General features: G+C 34.7%; 1 protein-coding gene across 2 annotated transcripts in view; it reads right to left on the bottom strand.

Annotated features, from left to right (window-relative positions):
• FSTL5 (follistatin like 5) overlaps positions 1-18,414 on the bottom strand; it is a 321,062-nt gene that overhangs the window by 22,160 nt on the left and 280,488 nt on the right. For both annotated transcript variants that reach the window (XM_054825507.1, XM_054825508.1), the window contains 3 exons: positions 14,010-14,159; positions 7,608-7,715; positions 5,918-6,042 (listed from right to left, as the gene is read on the bottom strand). In XM_054825507.1, the coding sequence (XP_054681482.1) occupies positions 5,918-6,042; positions 7,608-7,715; positions 14,010-14,159 (383 nt within the window). The remainder of the gene's footprint in view (positions 1-5,917; positions 6,043-7,607; positions 7,716-14,009; positions 14,160-18,414) is intronic.

The raw sequence follows: 18,414 nt of genomic DNA, 5'->3' as shown, positions 1-18,414 counted from the left end.
CCAATGAGCAATTAAGACAGCACTAAGATAAGATAACTTCTAATCACTAGATACAATAAATTATGTGCCATAATTGCAGGGATTAGTTTCTTCTTATAGCTGATTACATTTTTATACATTTAATTGTGTCATGTATTTTCACATACTGATATATGCTGAATTTTTAAAAGCAGATAGGTACTAGGAGACAGAAAGAAATTTTTTCTTTACTGAGGCTATAGTTTTATAGCGCTACAAAAGCGGGCTGCAATCTCATGCTTTAGGTAACATTTGAAGCAAATTTTCATTTCTAAATAGCCACAATGAAGTGGAAATATTTTTTTTATATAATCTTTTTTTTTTTCTGTTGACAGCTGGCATTTTTAGTTTGAGAGCTTTGTGAAGTTTTACTCAAGCTACCTAAGAGGAAAAGATTTGGACCACAAGTCCAATAAATCGGTCAAGCAGTATTTGCATTGTATTATCAGCTGACATGGGACAAGGCATGCAGGATAATTGATTCTAGAAACAAGATATTTTTCCAGACTGATTTCTTATATATATGTGTGTGTGTGCATATGTACATATATATTGCAAGGTTAGAAACAATCACAGATTTCAGTGCATTATAAAAAATATTTTTATTTTAGCTAAGTTTAAATGTGCAATTAATTATTAATAACATTTCACCTCATAACATCAAGTCTTTGCCAGATTTCACTGACGGCAAATCTTAACTGTATTTGTGGAGTGCTGGCAGTTACTTCATAATTTCTGTAGGTGCTTTTCCACAGACACAGTTGGGAATCCTTACTGCCTAGCACATTTTAAAGCCTGCAAACACAGGTCCTTTTGAGTTAGTTAGAGTATGAGTGAAGCTGAAGGAGGATACAGATGAAGCATAAGTATCGGCACATGGCATATCTTTTATGTACGTAAAGGACTGGGACTTTCCTAGTTTGAAGATATGTAGTGGCTACCTTTACGGACTCCTAGTTTTTTGGGTGGGGATCTCTGAACAGAGGAGGAATGAAGTGGAGAATATAGACTTGATACACTAAAGAGTACCTGCACATTTTCTAAAGAGGCACTTAGTTCAACAGTAGCTGCTGTCGCCAATGGTGGTAGTTGAACAAAGTAAATCTCAGAGCATCTAAACTGTCTGAACTGAATCTCTCAATCTTTCATTCTTCATATTCCCTCTGGAACAAAGATGCTGTGAAATCCACTATTTAAAGCAAAAAAGATGCAGAAAAAGGTTTTTTACTGTCTCCCCTCCATCTTTCCCAGAAGTTCCTATGAGCTGCTTTTTCAAAAGCAACAAATTTATAGACCAGAAGGGTCCTCCTCCTTTCTGTGGGGCAAATATACAGAGAGGGGAAAGAATGACTACAAGGTTTCCATTTAGCACTGCTCTCACAAAGACATAGTTTACAGAGTGGGAGACTGCAGAGTGAACCCCTAACCCAGATGGGCCTCTTGCGTGCTGTGTTACCATGTAGGATTCATTGATAGATTCCACAATCATTATTAGAAACTGCAGTTACTTTCTAGATCTTCTCTGCTTGCCCTGGTACTACTGAGCTTCTTTCTCCAATTCCTCAAGTTTTCAAGATATTTTCCCTGTAGATAACTATACCTGTTTATATCTTGATGACCAAGAACTGTTTCAAACTTTCCACTCCCTTAATGTGCCTTGTTAATTGAATTTGTAAAATATTAAATTGCTCCTTATCTTTGAGCTAAATCATACTGTCTATGTGAAAAATTCAACCCCCAAATTAATTCTCTTTTGTTGATGCTTTGTCTACAGTTGACTCAGCATTTACCACTTCCATTGCTTGACTTGCAAACCACTGAACAGAAAGATCTTTCTGATTATGTTGGATTTTTGAAGCAAAATAATATTTTCCGTTTGCTTATTTGCATAGAAATACTGAAAATGCTCTCACAATCCTTCAGCTACTTCACACCTCTGTAGGGACTTAAACTCTGGAATTATGTGTGAATTTACTTAATCACCACCCCACATGGTTTTCATTTAAGAACGTTCACAGGAATGCATCAGCAGCACATTCCAATTACCCCTAAAAGAAAAGCTTTTCTTTTTTTTTTTTTTTTACTGTTTTGTGAAAAAAAGTATAATTTTAGAAATTCTGCTTCCCCTATTACCATACACAACAAAGAAATCTGAGAGAAAAAACTCAAACCGAGACTATTTTAACTCTATTCAGATCCTGAGCCATCTCACCACTGAGTTGATTGTTCATTTTTCCACTTGTTAGGTCAAGTAACTATGTGACATTTAAAATACTTGCTAAAAGATTAAAACATCTAAAAAGTTAAAGTTACTCCATTACAGTGAGTTCATTTAATATTGCTTTTGAAACATTTTACAGCAGTGTAATGATAGACCTTAATTTATTCCAATTATCTTTTGTTCACTTCGATTTATGAACAGTGGAGCTGAAATAATCAGCCCTTTTGCTCCTTAGGCTTCCAAGAATATATTTTCATGAGTATTGCAGAAGTCATCTTTTTGCAGCCATCACACATACTAATTGCAAATGTCTATTTTTATGATAAGGAATGGTATTAGCAGACAATTAAGGACAAGATCATTGGTTGCTCTGAAGTGCTTTGGCACAAAAAATAGTTCACTGAATAAAATTTTCTTCTCAGTAAACGTATAAGGCCAAATATTGAAAATATATATACTCGATTCTTAAAAGGTGCATCTACAAAAGGAATAAGCTTTGTATATTTGCCTGAGTAATAAGTGAAAAAACACCCTTGGGATTCGTACCATTTATTACAGATTACTCCATCTCATCCTGTCTACTTCTGTGGCCCCAGTGTCTGATAACTTTTCAACACAACTGGGGAGAGGGGGAGTTTCTTTTTCAATCTGTGTGTACTGGAAATATGGGCATGATGGTGTGCATGAAAAACAATGCTTTACATTCATTCCTTCCTTTGGTATAATTCAATATATATTGGCAGTGAGTGCACATGTCAGAGGTAAAACAAAGATAATGATGACAGCAGGACAGGCTTTTTTCAAGATATGAAAGATGAACATATAGCTGCTTCCCTTTGAGCCCTTGAACAGTTAACTATACCAGCTAACTCAGCCAGTGGGGTTATTTCCCTTGTTTTTCGCTATTCACACTCATAAAATGCTCCCCTGGTTGGTATAGACACCAAAGAATATTAAGCTCAAGCTTTATGTTTGTTGCCTAACATCCTTAACAAAAACATGCTGTTATTGAGCATCTTTATTGTTGGCTGGTGACAAGTTAGATTTAATAGACAGTTTTTCCTACATCACTACGAAATTGATAAATACAGTTAATTTAAAACATTTCCTGACACACTGTTCACATAGTTCATTTTTATTAAAAGAAAAAAAAATGAAAATACTTGAAGATCAGACATTTTATGCAAGGCAAATTCTTTAAAGACTGACTAACTTCACATAAATAGCTCCTGAGAGAATACATAAAAAATAAAAATACAGTTTTTGTCTAAATAGTCATGTTTTGAGTTTGTTTTTTTTTTCTAGAAAAGGCACTGAGAATTAGGTAGCATTTTAGAAAACTAAAATAAGATTCTTTGCATTTCAAGTAAGCTCATGAGTAGGTAAAAACAGTTAATTGCCATTGAATTGATCTGGTTGGTTAAAACCCCCAAATCTATGGTTTTCATATGGAACAAACTACTGCAGGCTTTTTGTCAGACTTCAGAAATTTTCTTTTTGTCTTTATCTGGCATGTGAACAGAAAAAAGAAAAAAAAAAAAAGCAAAAGCCAAAGTCACAACAAGATAATTATACTAGGCCTGAATTCATGTGCATGTTTATTATAAATCTGCAGCCACTTGTCCAATTTTATTCTTTCACTGTTTAACTGAATTTCTTATTTTTTTATTTGTGTGAGTTTTCTTTTATTCTTTAATTCTCTTTTCTCCTAAGTTGCACATAGGACAGGTGAAATGACTCATCAGCTGAAGGTAGCTGTGACTCACTAGGCAAAGCAGAAAGCTCCTACTTGACCTATTTAGGCAAAACATCAACTTAAAATTGTTTGAGCTAGACAAGATGAGTTCCTCACTAGCTTTGGACTGGTCCTTTTTTTCCTTTTCCCAGTTCTGGTTCCCCTCCTTGTATGATGTTCATCCATCTTTTTCTTTTCCTATTTAGGTGAAAATTAATGTATCTAAAAGTCAGTTCTGTTGGGGTAGAACCTCTAGTACTTGGTAGCTTATGAAGCCGTAACTTTTGTTCTCTCAAGGCATACTTCTTCCAAATGTAGCAGAATTACTTAATGCTCTTCTAAAGCTGAGAGTGAGGACTTCAGACTACTTCAGGGACATAATGTGCATTTACCTACTCAATTCAAGAAGTGTGGCAGTAATGGTACTTAGAGTCAATTTACTATTCAACTATATTAAATTTACACATTCCTTTTTAAATTGCATATGGCTGATTGCTAATTTACTTGTTAGTTAAGAGTTTTGAAGAAAATTTAAAAAAATTATCTTTCATCAACAACCCCTTTAGGAGAAGCCAAATGTTTTTTGATACAGAAGACTAGATTCATCATAGGCACGTAGAGAGTAAATTCTGGAATCAATTGTAAAATCATCCTAAATTGCATGTTTTCACATTTAAAAGACTACCACTGACTACAATCAGAAATTATATCTTTTTCAATGGAGATGCATATTTACATATGCGATTTGAGATTTTTAGCTAAAAGTGAATGATGATGATTCATAATTGTAGGACAGGTAAGATCATCCTAATGAAAGCATCTCTATAGAAACTTGAACTTGGAACAGCAGAATAAACAATTCAGTTAATTATTTGCATAGTTGTTTTGAGCTGAAATAGGTCTGTGTCACCTTGCAAAGAACTTGACGGTCCTAAACATACAAAGTGCTAATGCACATTAATGTAATATTCAGATGTACAAATCCTAGATTGCAGGACTTTTCAATCCCTACAGGCAGAAACGTTACAGAGAAAATATGAACAGAAAATGTTATTTCACATTCTTACTAATGTATTTTGAGGAAGAAAAAAGGCCTTGGGGAGATCTTGATAAGATTTCTCTTTTATGCCTGTATTAAGTGTTGCCCTCTTTTTCTCACACTTTGTCCATCCCATACATCTTTTAAAATCCAGCTGGTCACTGTTCCATTCTTCCCTACTTACAGTATTTCTATCACAGCCAGAACTTGTCTGTTCTTTGGACAAACACAAAGACAATCCTTCATTCACTGAGAGAAATAAGTAAAATGCCAAGAATTTACAGTGTTTCCTGGCATGGATTACAATATGACCCATTTTAACACCAGATACTCAGCACCATGAAATAAGACCAATTTTTTTCATGCATCTAAACAAAGTTTATATTACATGCTCAGTCATGGTTTGTTTTTTTTAAAATACAGAGATCCTAACGAAAAAAATAGGTAGAAAGAACTGAATGAGCACTAGAAGCTCATTCACAAAGAGTTAGGTTATGTTGTATCACAATTCCATTTAAAACTCCCAAAGTGTTTTTTTCTGGTCTGTTAATCCAATTGGAGTAACTCCAATACAACATACATGTAATATAATATGGCAAATACTATATATGGCAACTGCTCTGAGCAGTAGAAGAAACTCAGATGACATCTCAATTTTTTAGGTGGAGCAGTGGAACTTTTGAGCATTTGGTGAGATAAGGAAGAAAACGCTAATAAACATGTTTATTCTGATGTCTAGCTTGTTTTCAATAAAACTTGCATTTAGATTATGAAGAAGGGTGTTGCAAAGCAATATTGAAGTAGGTGGCACGGTCTCAGATTTTCAAGGTTTTTAAATTGTATTTTCTTTGGAGACAATGTTATAGTTCATTTGAAATTTAATTACAATTCAGCTAAAACTTACCTTATATGGGTAATGATGAGGGTTGTAGCTGGAATGAAAAAGTCATCCACTCTGTCAAACTGCTTTCCCACTGGTTGAGTATGGATTGTGTGATGGGAAACACTCCCACTGGCTTGTGTTATCACCTACATAAAGCAACATCGTTATAAACTATCAAAATACTCTTTCAAAATTTAATCTCTAGCCAAGTAAATTAATACAGTATTGTCTCTGTATTCCATCTCTTGTACTATCCTTCAGTTAGCAAGAAAAAGAACACAAATGACAGTGAATAAAGCTGATCAGCATTACAGACTTAAGAGAATTGTTTCATACCTGACCACTTAATCTTCATATTTGCTTTTTCCCCCACCACTGAGTCCATATTTATTCATTTAAATTACTAAAGCCTCTAGCAGTTCTTAGTGCAAACTAAGCTTTTGTTTACCTTTTTTTTTTTTTTTTTTTACACTAGTTCTTAGAGTGAGATTAAATTTCTCAAGCACTTCAGCTGGAGTGAAAAGATAAGATGTTATCAACTGATTCACAGGAAGCTATGGCTATGCATGCTCCCAATTCTTGTCAATTATGAGGTAATTCAACATAGCATAGACACATTTCAGAAGACAAAGTTCATTTGACTTTACACATTCCTTAAGTTGTTATGAACCAATTTTCCTGAAATCCCCAAATCTTGGACCTTCTCTGAGGTAAATATTTATGGGTGAATAAAAGACAATTCCATATAATAGCCACTATGATATTCACATACATGCACTTAAGAGCAGATTTTAAAATAAAAAGTAATCGATTATCTATACTGTGAGGAAAAATGAGAGCGAAGATGATCAGTCGCTTTAAAACATGATAAAACTGACTTAATTATCAGTCATTTTCTGGGGATAAGTGACAGCTAAACTCCCACAAATTACCTTGCATACTCATAGTTACTAAGAGTCTGTAGGTGCTGAAAAGGTGTTTTCAAATGTTACTCACTTTTTTGTTTGAGCTCTGTGTTTGAATTTCTATTTGTAATCTTACATACATTTTTAAATACATAAAGATTTCATTAATTTCTAAAGGAAACATAAGTTGAAATAAAAAGTAATTTTGAAATTATGACATGAAGACAATCACCATATTCTCAGGGGATTACTTTAAATAAGGAACAAAAAGTAGTGAAAATTAGGAATGCACGTACAGCTTCTTGAAATATTTCTTTACTGACTGTCCCTAGGCTTGCCACTGCTTAGAGGTACAGGAAAGATTTGTAATAATTTACATCTGAAAAAAGCAATAAGTAACGATGGAGCTTGTCACCTCCAGAGCATCAATATAATTTTAGTGAAAAAGGAATATGCCTAAAATCCACTTTATCCTCTAATTAGGAAAAAAATCCCCAACATAATAAACAGTAACAGTTTGCTCTCAAAAGACTGGCAGTTACAAAACATGCTGCTGCTTTCAGCTGTATTGCCTATCCTTCTATTAATTCAGCATTGTCACTCCTGAGTAAGGGTGTTGAAAATAACCTCCCACTTTTTTAGCAAAGTCAGTTGTCTGAATTGTTTTCTGGTTAGCTGAAATTGTTTCACCGCCCCTGCTGGGGTCACGATAATAACCTTGAAAGAAAAATATACAAAATGTTGCATTTACACAAAGATTCAACTCGTATAGATTTCCGCGTATATAATCATTCTGATTACTTCACCTGCAAAGTTGGTGAATTCTTTTCCATGTCTCCCCAGCTCAGCACCCAGACTTGATCATGTGATTTATCGTAGTGTAGTTTCACTGGAACAGGATCTGTACTTACTGCCTGAAGCATAATAAAACCAGAAATCCTTAGGTTTTGTCATATTTTCAAAAGAAGAAGAATAGATATGCTTGAGTTAAAATGATGACTGGACATGCATTTCCCGATGGTTTCAGATTGTATTTAAAAATTATGTTGTCAATTGTTGGAACAGCCCTCTAATTAATCCAAAGTTAGTGAATTGCTGAAAAAGTGATTTTTATTCATTATGTGCTCTAACATTTGGCATCAAAATTACATTATACTGAAGCTATTAAGAAGCTGAAAACAAAGGTTTTTAAATCAAGTAAACAAGTACTTGTCTTCCCCACCATTACTCTCACTTTATACGTATCAGTTTAAAAACTACACCAATTATTGGAAAATGTCTAAAAACGGAAGAGTGTTCTCAAGCCACATATTGAAATCAATGCAAGGTGTTACTACACAGTCCTGCATAAACCCAACACAATGTCGCTACATCTAAAGCTTCCTATCTCTGCTAAACTGGGTATGTTCTGTTGAAGTTGGAAAGATTGTTTTCATGTTTTCCATTTTCAGTTGCTACTTTTGGTAGACTTGTGGTCAGAACCAAAGTGTTTTCCCTACAACCTTGAGCGCTGTCTCTTGAGACCACAAACAGTTTAGACAGTTGAGCTCTACCCTTCCTTTGTTATGAGAAGAATTGAAGACTTCAGAGGTATGAAATGGCAGGACGACATATTTGATTAAGAGACATTCTGCACAAGGTAAACAACTGCGGGGATTACTTTTCTATTTTAATCATTAAAGCAGAAAAAATAAGTGGAAATTGTTTTTAGTCTCACCATTATGGAACTGTAAAGCACAGCTTGTTTATCAGTTTGTCAAGGAGAGTACCAGCTGGCTAATTAAGTGAACCTAATTTAAACTAATGATGTAGATCCTCAAGATAATGCTCTAATGGCTGGCTGAGACTGCTGATGATACTTAACTGTACTCCTGAGGTGTTGCAAGCCACAGCTTCATCTAGGCAGAATTTGTTTTTCCTTTTGAAAATGGAAAATGAAGCCAGGTTGCTCACCGGTTCATTTAAAATCAGAAAGAATACCCCTTGAAAAAGGTCATTTGTGTTTGATAATATTTTCCTGCCATGGGCTAGAAGACAAGTTGTCTAAAATACTACTTGGGCTGTTATATATCTAATTTGTTCACGTGTGTCAAATATCCTTTTGGCTTCCCTAGACAAAAGGTCTGACCTGTATGTGTTCTGCTGAATGCGAGCCAGCTACGCGAGCCAGGAGGAGGGGAAGGCAGCCGCACTGCCAGGAGGAGGGGAAGGAATTGCCCGCGGAGTCGAGCACAGGTACTGCGGCTCCCAAGAGAGGAGCCAGCAGCAGAAAGGAGCCAAGCATCTTGGAAGCAGGCTCTCAGCTGTTTCTGGCTAGCCAGGCTGGTCTGCCAGCAGCACTGTGTGGACCACACGATGATGAGCTCTGTTTGCTTCAGCATGCCCCTATGTCATCCCAGTTAATGGTGTGCTGCTAAGCAATACTTGGACGATTGCAGGTGACTGTGCTCGCTTTCAAGAATTTATAAATTAAAGCAAATAGTTCTCTTAACTTTACAATGAGAATGACCTGGCTAGATCAAAAAGTCTACATATACCTCTCTAAAGATACACACCATCCATGTTTCCAATACATTTCAATTTAGTCTGCTCTAGTATCTTCTTTAAGTACTTATTTTGATAAAAATAATTGCCATAGAAATAAATCATCCTCAATCCAGTTGTTATGTATGTGCACCTGTACACACATCTTTTACATTAATTTTCATAGTAGAAAGGAAGAAATATAACATACATAGTAGTACTTCAGAGAAAACACCATAATAAGCAAAACCAAATCAACATTAGTTTTACACAGAAAACAGCAGTTACACGACTTACAGCCCTTTCAAATACTTTTGTAGTTTTTTTTACACCTTGACAGGATTTTTATTAGAGTGTTGCTCACTTTCAAAATATGAAGCTTTCTCCACATTTGTTCCTACCAAAGTATACATTTTTGAAAACTTGGTTTTACAGAGCAGATAGGTGGGCTTTTTTCTTTAAGATATAGACTAGAAATAGTTAAAATGTAAGTAAAATCCTCTGTATCAATATGACACTTAAGAGAAAAGGCGGTCTAGTAAGCAAAATGCTCTCATTTGTGAACAGCTTAGTATCTATTTTCAAAAAATCAATTATATTTGATTTATGTTTTTTTTCTGTGCTAGGCAGTACTGTAAGTAATGAAAGTAGACTGGTCTGACTGAGAAATTGAACTTCCTTCCTTGCTTCACGTTTGTATGAGTGCTTGTGTGCGTGCATATGATATGAGTAGAGCAGCATTTAATGGTTAGAAAAATTCTTGCGGCTTGCAAAAACCAACACCAAAAATAAATGCTTATTGTTAAAAGATAAGAAAGACAGGGCCATGCTTGTTATGAAAAATGCTGAAAAAAATACCTCTTCACTTGTCACTAAATTCCAAATTAGCCTTACTTCAATTCTAAAAGCATTATGTGAATCAACAGTTTTATTTTTTTATAGTCTTATACCATGTGTAAAAGATTGTATAGGTTTTGCGCTTTCATGATTTATTTGTTTTGTTTGCAACTACTTTTACTTGTCTTTTTTTTAAGTCTATTTTGAAAATCAACATGGTTAAGCTCCACACAGAGCAAGTCCCATAATGCTTTTCCCATGTATTTGGCTAAGTGTATCCTAGGAAATAATTTTCAGGTCAGTAACAACTAGCAGAAATTCTTCGCGGGTGCCCAAAAGTGACAGTAACACATTTGGTTTAATTTACTTAACTTGTTCATCTGTTATCCCTTTGTCATTTTGTCTTACTAAATGTCTGTGTTAAGTGTTGTGAAATGGAAAGATAATTTGTCATTAATATCTAAACAACCTAGAACCATCAAAAGTGAGACTTTCATGCCTGCAAAAGGTTTCCACAGATGGGATAAATTTAATTCTATACTTTCCTAAGTTCATGATCTGGATATTATTAAAGTAATGGAAAAGCAATGCTATTCTATCCCTCAAAATAAAATTTCTTTGAAAGTGAAAGGTTTGGGGTTTTGGAGGGATTTTTTTTTTTCTTTTTTTTTCCCTGGACTAGTATGAAGGCTTGTGGAGTATCTGGTTTTAGCTCAATATATTTGCACAGGAGCACAGACTTAGTGCACAAAGCTCTGTGTAACACCTAGGTATCCTGTATGTCTGTTTTTCAGCTCATCACAGAATCTCGAATATTTATGTGATAGAACAGCAATCTATCTAACTCCATCCAAAAACTGGAGAATCGCTTTACATATTTCTGGGGAAGGGGTGTACTTTTAATTAGTGGCTAACTTATTGAATTTTACTTTTTAATTAACATAATCATTGTGGTAAGCATCTCTAAACATTCAGTTAATGATAAAGTACTTAGTAAAATAATAACTAATGTAACTGAAAGCAAATTAGAAGAGTTTACCAATCAAACTATACCATAAAATCTAAGTTTAAAAGAATCTCCAACTTCTCTAACTTTTTTCAGTGATTTCAAAAGGCATAATATGTTCTTGCCACTGAAGTCTAAATGCTAATAAATGCAATTAAATTGGTATTTCATCCATCATCTGTAGGAAAGCAAGATGAGACATGAATGTCAGCCAGAGACCAGAGAAACCATTGCCAGAGATTCCAGTCCTTCAGATCTGTGGATTGCAATAAGACTACGTCTTTTTTTAGTCTTTCTTCCTGAAGACATATATTGAATTGGCTGTAAGAAAAGTCTTGTTTTCAGAAAACAAAAATTCATTATCCATGCAGTTAATCTCTACTTTGATATGCAAAAGTCAATTTAACTAAAAAAAAAAAAAAGTAAAAGAACAAAAAAAAGAACAACTTTTTATTATTAACAAAACATTTTATCAGACCCTGTGACCATTTGGATAGGTCAGGTTTTGAGGAAGTTACGTCTGCTGAGCCAGCTGACATAGAATATAGAAGGTAGATATTTAAAGAATGCAAAAGTCATGCAAATGTTAAAATTGTCAAATTAATGTCATTTTAAAATTGCAATTTTGTTATGTGTTTTCAAGTTTTACATTAATATGTGTAATACATATGTATACTAATATCATAGAATGGTTCAGGTTGGAAAGGACCTTTAAAAGTCATCCAGTCCAACCCCGTGCAATGAGCAGGCACATCCTCAGCTAGATCAGGTTGCTCAGAGCCCTGTCCAGCCTGACCTTGGATGTTTCCAGGGATGGGGCAGCCACCACCTCTCTGGGCAACCTGGTCCAGTGTTTCACCACACTCATCATAAGAAACTGCTTCCTTATATCTAGTCTGCATCTACCCTCTTTTAGGTTAAAACCATTACCCCTTGTCCTGTTGGTACAAGCCCTATTAAAAAAATCTGTCCCCATCTTTCTTATAAGCCCCTTTTAAAGTATAGAAAGGCCACAATAAGGTCTCCTCAGAGCCTAATATACAATATATAATCTATAAATTAAAGATTTTTCTTCATTTATTGGTGAAAAGGGCAAAAGGCAAGAAGAAAAGCTATATTTAAATATTTTTATTAGCAGTTTAAATTTGATTTCTAATTAAACCCCCCCTCCATGTTTTACTTAGCTAAAGAACATCTGTTTCCTAAGAATGTGATGATACTATGAGTAACCCTGTAGATGTTAGGCACATTTGTATGATTAAAATTTGAATCAGAACACCCAGTGTGGTGTCAAAACCTCTTTATCAGTTTCACATACAAGTGCCCTTTCTTCTGAGAATCAGAGCAGGATTGTTAACAAGCTATTAGCTAACTTCAGAGCTCTTTGCCCAGGAAATAATTTTATTTCAGAAAAAGAACCACCCTGCTTTTAAAAAAATATCAAGATTTTGTGTGATCTGTAATGTACCTAAACCCCACATCCCCTACAAATACAGAAACCCAACCAGAAAACAAAACCCTCGTCTGCTGACGAGACTGTTGATGGTCCCCAGCTATAATTGATTGACTTTTTTTGCCATTGATAGTAAAATAAAGCTAATCTTTCTGGTCAAATCACATCATCCTGAAAGACTAAAGACTATATAACGAAATATATTCTACGCTATGTGTCTGATTTAAAAAAAAGAAAAAAAAAAAGAAAAAAGAAAAATAGTGCACTATGGTGGGAATACTAGGCAGAAAACAAATAGCAAAAATATTATGATTTTCCCTTTTACATATGCCTTGTTTACACAAACATTTTAAGACTTTAACTATTCTCTTCATATTCAGAAAATATATTTTTAGAATTTAACGAGTTTATGGTTATAAATTTCTAAATGCATTTTCACATGTCTTTAACAATTCTACAGACTAAAATCTGTCCTCATAAATCCCCTATTTAACCTCACAGTACAATGATATCATTGATACCATGACATAAAGGAAAAAAAAAAAAAAAAAAAAAGAGATAGACTGACAAGAATACAGTGGTTATAGTACTTGATTTGAGTGGTGGCAACTAAACATCAAATTTTTACTCCATCCCAGTGAGACTAATGACCAGCTGGATTATATTGGAACTCTCTCAGGCTCTCCTGAGGGAAGTGGACTGCTCAAAAAAACTAATACTTATTTTAGCATTGCCTTGTACCTTGGTCGTCCACCAACTATATGAATGCATTAATCCCCGTACTATAGCATCGACTTCTCTCTTTTAGCCAATGAATTATTTTGACTAAGCAGAGTATCTCCAGCATCCCAGAGACTGAGAAACTGATAGTACTATCTACACAGTGGAGAGGAATAGAGAAATAGTTTGAATTCACAGTCTCCAGTCGTGGCTAAGGGTGGTGTTGGGTCTTCCACAATTCCAGTAATTTATCTGTCTAAAAGCTTACTGAATAACAGTCCTCCACCTTCTGTAGCCAAACCTAACCCCCCGACCTTTCCTGTCAAAACTGAAAGACACATTCCTGTGCTAAGACTCTATTTTAATGATCTTTACTTTCAAGTGAAAAGTACCTCAAGCCAGAAACTTCCCAAAGGACTCATTTCCTTAACTACTTGATTAATATTTATAAGAGATATTTTCATGTTGATTCTCTCCCTCCCAATTGCCTATTGACAAGAACAGTCACTAAACATAAACTGCTGCTAAACGTCGAAAGTAGATGAGCTTTTTTCCTAGATATTGTGTACTCTCGAGCTAATTGCCTTTTTTTTTTGGAATATGAAAGAGAACCTTAAATTCTTGTGTCCAAATTAGATATTAATTAAAGTAAAAATTAGAAATAAATACCTGTACAACTTTCTGAGACTGTACATCAACAATAAGAACTCTGTCAAGTGTGGGCTGAGTTACATAAATGAACTTGTCTTTTACATTAACAGCAGTTGCCCATACACATCGCTGAACAGGATCTCCATCTGCTTTGGGACAAACTTCATCCTATAATTCAGTAGAAACAGGGAAAGTGTAAGAATCAAAACAGTCAACAATGAAATAGAAAGACATATTATACTCTTTTTCTTCTTTTTTTAACTGTAAAATAAAATCTTAGAAAATTTAGGGAAGGAAAAAGGACGGGTGACATTAGGACACAGACTAACATTAGCCAAACTCCACGTTGTAAGCACCACACAACTCAGAAGCACCTTAGTGTAAACCATACACCTTTTTTTTTTATATTTTCTAGGCATTCAGGCAGTTAGCACTGTTGTCCTGAGAAAGAAACCAATTTGAAACAGTAATACATATAGAAATAAAGTGAGCAAGAGCCAGGAGACCTTAAAAACAGGAAAAAAAAAATTAGACACACAAAGTCTCATTACTGTGCAGTAGCTAGCAGCTTCCTCATCTGCACCATCACAGTATATTGCAAAGGAAGGCAGTTATAGATATGGCTTACACTTACATCTGCGAACACAGCAGTAAGGCAGGCAAATACTAAATTGGGAAGATGATAATGTGTAAATGGAGATGAAGAGAAGGAGGTGTGGTGCAAGTTGTCAGATGGTACAGGGGCAAACGAGCAGCAGTTACAGGGATCTGCTTTTTTGGTCACATGGAGTACTGATATGTTGCTTCAAAGGACAAGGAGTTTGGCTACTTCTGCTGTAAGATGTTCTCGTGGCCTATCTCACTAGTGTTAAACCCGATACAAATCAAATGGCTTCTTACTATCATTCCTTCCCCCTCTACCCCTCCATCCCAGCAAAAGGATGAATTTGAAACAAAGGCAAAATTCCTGTTGACTTCATATTTCATATTACATATATTTATAACTATGCATTCTCCTCAAAATAGCGATCTATAGTTTACATGCTCACCATTCATATTTTGATACAAATATAATCCCACTCATCATAGATATATTTCTATTTCTATCTATCTATTTGTAACTATTTACTCCCCATGAAAGCTTGCTTTTATCAAAATTAAAAGTTCCTTGGTCAAATATGTTACCATATTTGGAAATTCCCTTTATGAAATAGCATGGTTTTTTCCCTATAATGGACATCAAATTTATGTAAAAACAAGGACTTGAAAATTATTGTGTGGGACATGTACAGCATGTGCCAGGACATGTACAGCATGTGCCAAGCTTTTTTGTTTTCCTGACCTATTCTTCTCTTCCTTCTTATTTTTTTTCTTTTCATCACAAGGGGCAGTTTCACTAAATTGTAAGTATTATTTCTTTTTAGCACTTATCTGCTGCTTATTCCTAATGTAGAATACTCTGTCTGATACATCATAACTGGTCGCTGTGAAAATAATTATGCTATGTCAGCAGATGATTGCATCAATGTAGAATGAACAGTAAGAGCTGATGAGATCTTAAACAAGAATTCTGTTTTTAAACATCAGACTCCTTTTAAAAAGAAGGGGAAAAATAACGTGACAGAACAACATATTGGGCACTAAGCAATGCTTTTCAAGAAGGTGGTGATGCATTTCAACACTAACTTTTCTGTAGCATGAACATTCTTTGCCTGCTGTGCCTCTGTACGTTTGAGAAAATACACTCAATCTTTATATGTCAAAATAAGAAATAGATCAATTTCCAGCTCTAACAAAAGGAGTTTCGTTACAGGAGATAGAAAGCCACTGCTTGGTCCTATGTGGTTCTTAAACATCAACAAAGGGAAGGTCTTTCAGAAATCACATTGATAAGGAAAGGTTACTAAACTCCGGTACCACGGGATGGCACATAATCAGGAACTTCGGCAGAACAGAGAAATAAGTAAAAAGGGTAAGATTTATTTTGCACTGCTAAAAAGCCATGCACTGTGAAGGGAGAAGTTGTTTAAAATCTGTTTTTTAGAGAATGACTGGCATGGTGACAAACGGGACTTTCATTCCTCAGAGTGGCTAAAAGCTTTTCACCGCATAAAGTGAAGTGTCTACATAAACAAGTAAGTCTCTAACATGATGTGTAATCATCAGATCAATGATCTATTGTTATTTGCCTTCTGTGCAATTGTCATTTCAATTGGAAGGCTGTTTCGCTGATCTCAAATTATTTTTTATACTTATTCTAAATACACCTTGTCCTAGTTCCATGTTTTATCTAAACACATCACTACTTTTAGACTGTTCTACACAGTCCTCTCTCTTCTTCAGGGAACACCTTCTTCAAATAATCCATCTGTAAATGTCTATAGCAACTCTATACTGTGTCATTCTTCTCGGTCATGTCTCTCCGGGACTCACCCTAGTTTACCCCAGTTTTTGGTGCTGTGAATTCTAACTATTCAACAGTAACACCAACTGCTGCTGAAGGAATCTAGGTTTCTCTCAAATGGCATCATATAGATTAGTGGAAATGATTACGCTAATCATACCTCCCATTGTGGGAAGTATAGCAGAACAGGAAAATATGTAAGTTAAGCACTTATAACTATATTCAGAGTTAAACCTTAAACATTTTCCTGAATTTGAGTCTAAAATACTGATTGAATTGTATTTCTAAATATTATTTCAATGTAAAAGCAATATAAATATGGGGGGGGTTATAGATGTATACACACATATATATTCAAATTAGAAACTACAGGGCATGATTCTTACTATCTGTATAAATCATAAAACTTGCTCCTCTTGTTTCACTTTAAATACAAGTAGAAAGCATGACATTTTCTCAGATCTAAAGTAAAAACTATGAAGTAAAAAATAAATCTACATATACAAATGCAGTTCACTGGTGCTAGAATATTGTTCATGTTATCATAAATTTCTATAATCCAATGCCAACTCTCACTTCGCCCCAAAAACTGAAAAGTTACAATAAAAACAAAGAAAGTGTTTCTCCAAAGTAACAGTGAAAATTATGCACCAAAATTCTAATACCGAAAATAGAGTTCCCCAGCATGAATCGGTTTATGCAGTTGTTTCTCTAATTATTCAAACCCCCATTTATTTAGATGCCCCAGAAATAGCTTCAATCAATGGAATTGAAATCTTGCTTTTGAAAAGTTAACATTTATCTGATTAGACCATTTGGATTTCTTTTACATTACAGGCAGTAATTCTGAGGCTCTATATTAATTTCCCCAGTGGTTGGGTAATTGGTTAAAATAATTTGTCCTTAAAATATAAGCATAAAAACACCATTTTCTTCTTCTAATTAAAATGTGAGCAATTTACTTTTTCCTAATTTATTCTCTCTGAAAAAAGCTAACATCTGATAAAACATTAAGTCATTTCATTGTTGGTTTTTTTCACTCGGACTTTTTAATCAAAAAGTGACTTTCCCTGTAACAAGTCAGCAGATGGAGGAAAATAAACCCTTTGAGAAAGTTTTTCAAGGTAGTCCAGGACAAAAAATTCTGAAGAGAAAACATGTACTTGTAGATTTATATGTGCAAAATCTATGTTTATAAACTTACGCTTAATGCAACGGTCCTCAGTATTTTAACAGGATTTGAGTCAAGCTTTTTAATCATTATAATGAAGTGTCATCTGTCTGTGCTGTGACTGTCTCGGAGTAAGGTGACATCACCAGGTTACAACAGTGCATGTATTAAGGCATGAATTTATATATCACCTAATCTATATTAAGTTATTGTTCACTTGACATTCTGTAGTAAAAAAAAAAAAATCAGACTGTGGACCTTTTTCACATTTTTTTCAACAAAGGTTAACACTCTTGCATTTAATACACTTACTGTGCTGTAAGAGTGTCTGTGAACTAACAAGTGCGTTTCAAGCTCATTTCCTATGGAAACTTTGCTCTGCCATGTAGTCACATTAATTATTTTGCAATTAAGTATTTTGCTCCCACCTCCAGCACATATTGAACTTCAAGCGTGAGATGGCCTAGTTTATGGAAATATGGCCATTATACACTAGGTCTTGTAATAAAGAGGAAATCAGGATTATGTTGAAACCAGAAGGATTTTTCCATTGGTCTCAACAAAGGCATGTGTTTCAATAGCTTCTTTCCCTAGTCTCCTGAAATAATTATTCTAATTGGGTTTGATTCAGAAGGGAAAATAAAAACACTTTTGCATAAGAATTAGAATGTAAAGGCTTTGGATAATATTAATTTGCAGAAGATAAATAGAGGTTGCATGTTAGTGAGGAAAATGTCCCGAATACTTTCGAATGATGAGACACTTCGCAGCTGAACGACTCTACTTGGACCACGGTTAAGAATCTATTTGACAACAGGTTAAACCAACAGCTGTCAAAGCTGGTATAA

Source organism: Grus americana, chromosome 4 (genome assembly GCF_028858705.1).
Source record: "Grus americana isolate bGruAme1 chromosome 4, bGruAme1.mat, whole genome shotgun sequence".
NCBI lineage: Eukaryota > Metazoa > Chordata > Aves > Gruiformes > Gruidae > Grus > Grus americana.
The sequence above is the reverse complement of the archived record's forward strand: the minus strand, read 5'-3'. Positions and strand labels throughout refer to the sequence as shown.